Source organism: Penaeus monodon, chromosome 19 (genome assembly GCF_015228065.2).
Source record: "Penaeus monodon isolate SGIC_2016 chromosome 19, NSTDA_Pmon_1, whole genome shotgun sequence".
Taxonomy (NCBI): Eukaryota; Metazoa; Arthropoda; class Malacostraca; order Decapoda; family Penaeidae; genus Penaeus; species Penaeus monodon.
The window spans coordinates 48789918-48790324 of record NC_051404.1 but is presented as its reverse complement, the minus strand read 5'-3'; the positions used below and the strand labels follow the sequence as shown (position 1 = coordinate 48790324).

The 407-nt window shown below is 36.4% G+C and overlaps 1 protein-coding gene across 1 annotated transcript in view; it reads right to left on the bottom strand.

Moving 5' to 3' along the window:
• Nucleotides 1-407, bottom strand: part of LOC119585427 (THO complex subunit 5 homolog) — a 24124-nt gene continuing 23717 nt past the window's right edge. The window contains 1 exon segment of the mRNA XM_037934087.1: nt 1-212. Coding sequence (XP_037790015.1) covers nt 119-212 — 94 coding nt within the window. The 3' untranslated portion in view covers nt 1-118.

The window sequence follows — 407 nt, the reverse complement described above, 5'->3', positions numbered from 1 at the left end:
TGCCAAATATTTTCTTTATTTTTATTAACCACATGAAATATTCTTCATTTAATGAAAAAGAAAGTGAAAGAAAATCTAAATATTATAAAGATCTTAAGGTAACTTCATTTTACAAGAGTTAGCGCTGTGAAAACACTCCGAGCTTTGGATGATACTTGAAGGGAAATGCACGGTCAGGCCCTCTGTGAAGAAAGAAAAATGGCTTGTGAAAACTTTAAAAATATAGTGTAGACATCAGCTCACTAAGGATGGCTAGCCTTCTATCATGTCATGGCTAGACCATCTCATGGTGAGATGACAGACCATCATGTTATTTGTGGTTACAAGCTTGTTCTAAGTAGTGTACGCTAAACAATTTGCTTGTTCGGCCCTGGTTATGATGATAGAGGGGAGACAGTTTTGACCCT